This window comes from Coenobita brevimanus, chromosome 35, assembly GCF_032717465.1.
Source record: "Coenobita brevimanus isolate Jiangsu-jjx chromosome 35, ASM3271746v2, whole genome shotgun sequence".
Classification (NCBI taxonomy): Eukaryota; Metazoa; Arthropoda; class Malacostraca; order Decapoda; family Coenobitidae; genus Coenobita; species Coenobita brevimanus.
Genome location: NC_136988.1, coordinates 19555068 through 19557010, shown reverse-complemented (window position 1 = coordinate 19557010; position 1943 = coordinate 19555068). Strand labels below are relative to the sequence as shown.

Sequence of the window (1943 nt, the reverse complement as noted above, 5' to 3'; positions counted from 1 at the left end):
CTCCCCCTCCTCGTCGCCTCTCCCCTCTCCCCCCTCTCCCAGATTTCCTCCTCCCCCATCTTCCATCACCCCCCCACCCCATTCCCCCCTTCCTCTCTTTCTTCCCCCCTTCCCCTTCCCTCTCTTTCTTCCCTTCCCTCTCTCTTTCCCCTTCCCTCTCTCTTTCCCCTTCCCTCTTCCTCTCTTTCTTCCCTTCCCTCTCTCTTTCCCCTTCCCTCTCTCTTTCCCCTTCTCTCTTCCTCTCTTTCCCCTTCCCTCTCTCTTTCCCCTTCCCTCTCTCTTTCCCCTTCCCTCTTCCTCTCTTTCTTCCCCCCTCCCTCTCTCTCTTTCTTCCCTTCCCTCTCTCTTTCCCCTTCCCTCTTCCTCTCTTTCTTCCCTCCCTCTCTCTCTTTCCCCTTTCCTCTCTCTTTCCCCTTCCCTCTTCCTCTCTTTCTTCCCCCCTCCCTCTTTCTCTTTCCCCTTCCCTCTCTTTCTTCCCTTCCCTCTCTCTTTCCCCTTCCCCCTTTCTTTCCCTTCCCCCTCTCTTTCCCCTTCCCTCCGTCTCTTTCTTCCCCTCTCTTTTCCTCTCTCTTCCCCGCCCCTCCCTCTCTTTCTTCCTCTCTCCCTCTCCTTCTTCCCCTCTCCCTCTCTTTCCCTTCCCTATCCCTCTCTCTTCCCCTCTCCCTCTCTCTCTTTCCCCTTCCCTCTTCCTCTCTTTCGTCCCCTCTCCCTCCCTCTCTTTCCCTCTCCCTCTCTTCTCCTCTTCCCCCCCCCCCGTCACAGCCACGTTAGCTATCCCGGCCCATCACGTTTCACTCAAGATCCACTTACTCCACTAGCTTAATCTTAGTCCCCTCTCTCTCTCTCTCTCTCTCTCTCTCTCTCTCTCTCTCTCTCTCATTTATTCAACAGGTCAGCTCGAACTGCTTCCCTCTGTCTGTATATCCTACTGCCTATGACCTCCAGTCTTTCACACACACTGTCCAAGCATCTCGAAATGAACGCATCTTGAATTTGTCTCTATATTTACCTACCCCAAGGAGGTTATGTTTTCACCCCTGTCCGTTTGTTTGTTGGTTGGTTTGTGAGTAAGATTACACAAAAACTACCGGACGGATTTGCACGAAACTTGGTAGAAGAATGGGCCTTGGCGCAGAATACACTCCATTAAATTTTGGTGTGGATCCGGATAAAGGTGCGGATCCAGGATTTTTTTTTTTTTTTCACTTTCTGTAACATTGCGAGATAGGGCGTTTTTCGACATTTTCGTAGATTTTTTTCAGTGGCTATTGCATGGATGTTGGTGGAGGAGGTATGCCCTCTACTGAGTGCCATTCTAGTTTGTTTTTTCTTGGAGGGAATAATTTGCGGGCGTCTAGCCTTTGGTTTCTTCTTCCTTGCATTAAAAAAAAATCAGTATCTATCCATCTGTTTATATATCTATCTGTCTGTCTGTCTGTCTCTATTTGCCTATGTATTCATCTGTCTGTCTGTCTGTCTATCTGTCTGTCTATCTATCTGTCCATTCATCTATCATTCTTTCTATCTATCTCTCTCTCTTACCTGGTTTGTGATATGTGGTGGTGGTGGCGTTATCGGAGACGCCGGGGGGGTGCGGGCCCATCCCTCCTCCCCCCTTGTGTTCCGGCATCACAGAGCCCACGAACCTCTCCGCCACTGCCTTCCCCATGGCCAACCCAAACATCGTCCTTGCTGGGGAATTAGAGAGAGAAAAATTAGAGTTAGAGATAGAAGAATTAAAGCTAGAGAGAGAGAAAATGTGGGGGATGGGTTAGGGGGTGATTGGTTAGTCTCTCTCTCTCTCTCTCTCTCTCTCTCATCTTCCTTGCTGGGGGATTAGAGAGGAAAAAAATCAGAGTTAATGTGGGGTTAGTTCATGGATTAGTGGCAGGTTATTCTCTCTCTCTCTCTCTCACACATACACACACACACACACACACACA

The 1943-nt window shown here is 49.6% G+C and overlaps 1 protein-coding gene across 1 annotated transcript in view; it reads right to left on the bottom strand.

Moving 5' to 3' along the window:
• LOC145396170 (uncharacterized) overlaps positions 1 to 1684 on the bottom strand; it is a 95386-nt gene extending 93702 nt beyond the window's left edge. The window contains exon 1 of the mRNA XM_080269612.1: positions 1583 to 1684. Within this exon, the coding sequence (XP_080125738.1) occupies positions 1583 to 1684 (102 nt within the window). The remainder of the gene's footprint in view (positions 1 to 1582) is intronic.
• Positions 1685 to 1943: the final 259 nt, after the last annotated feature.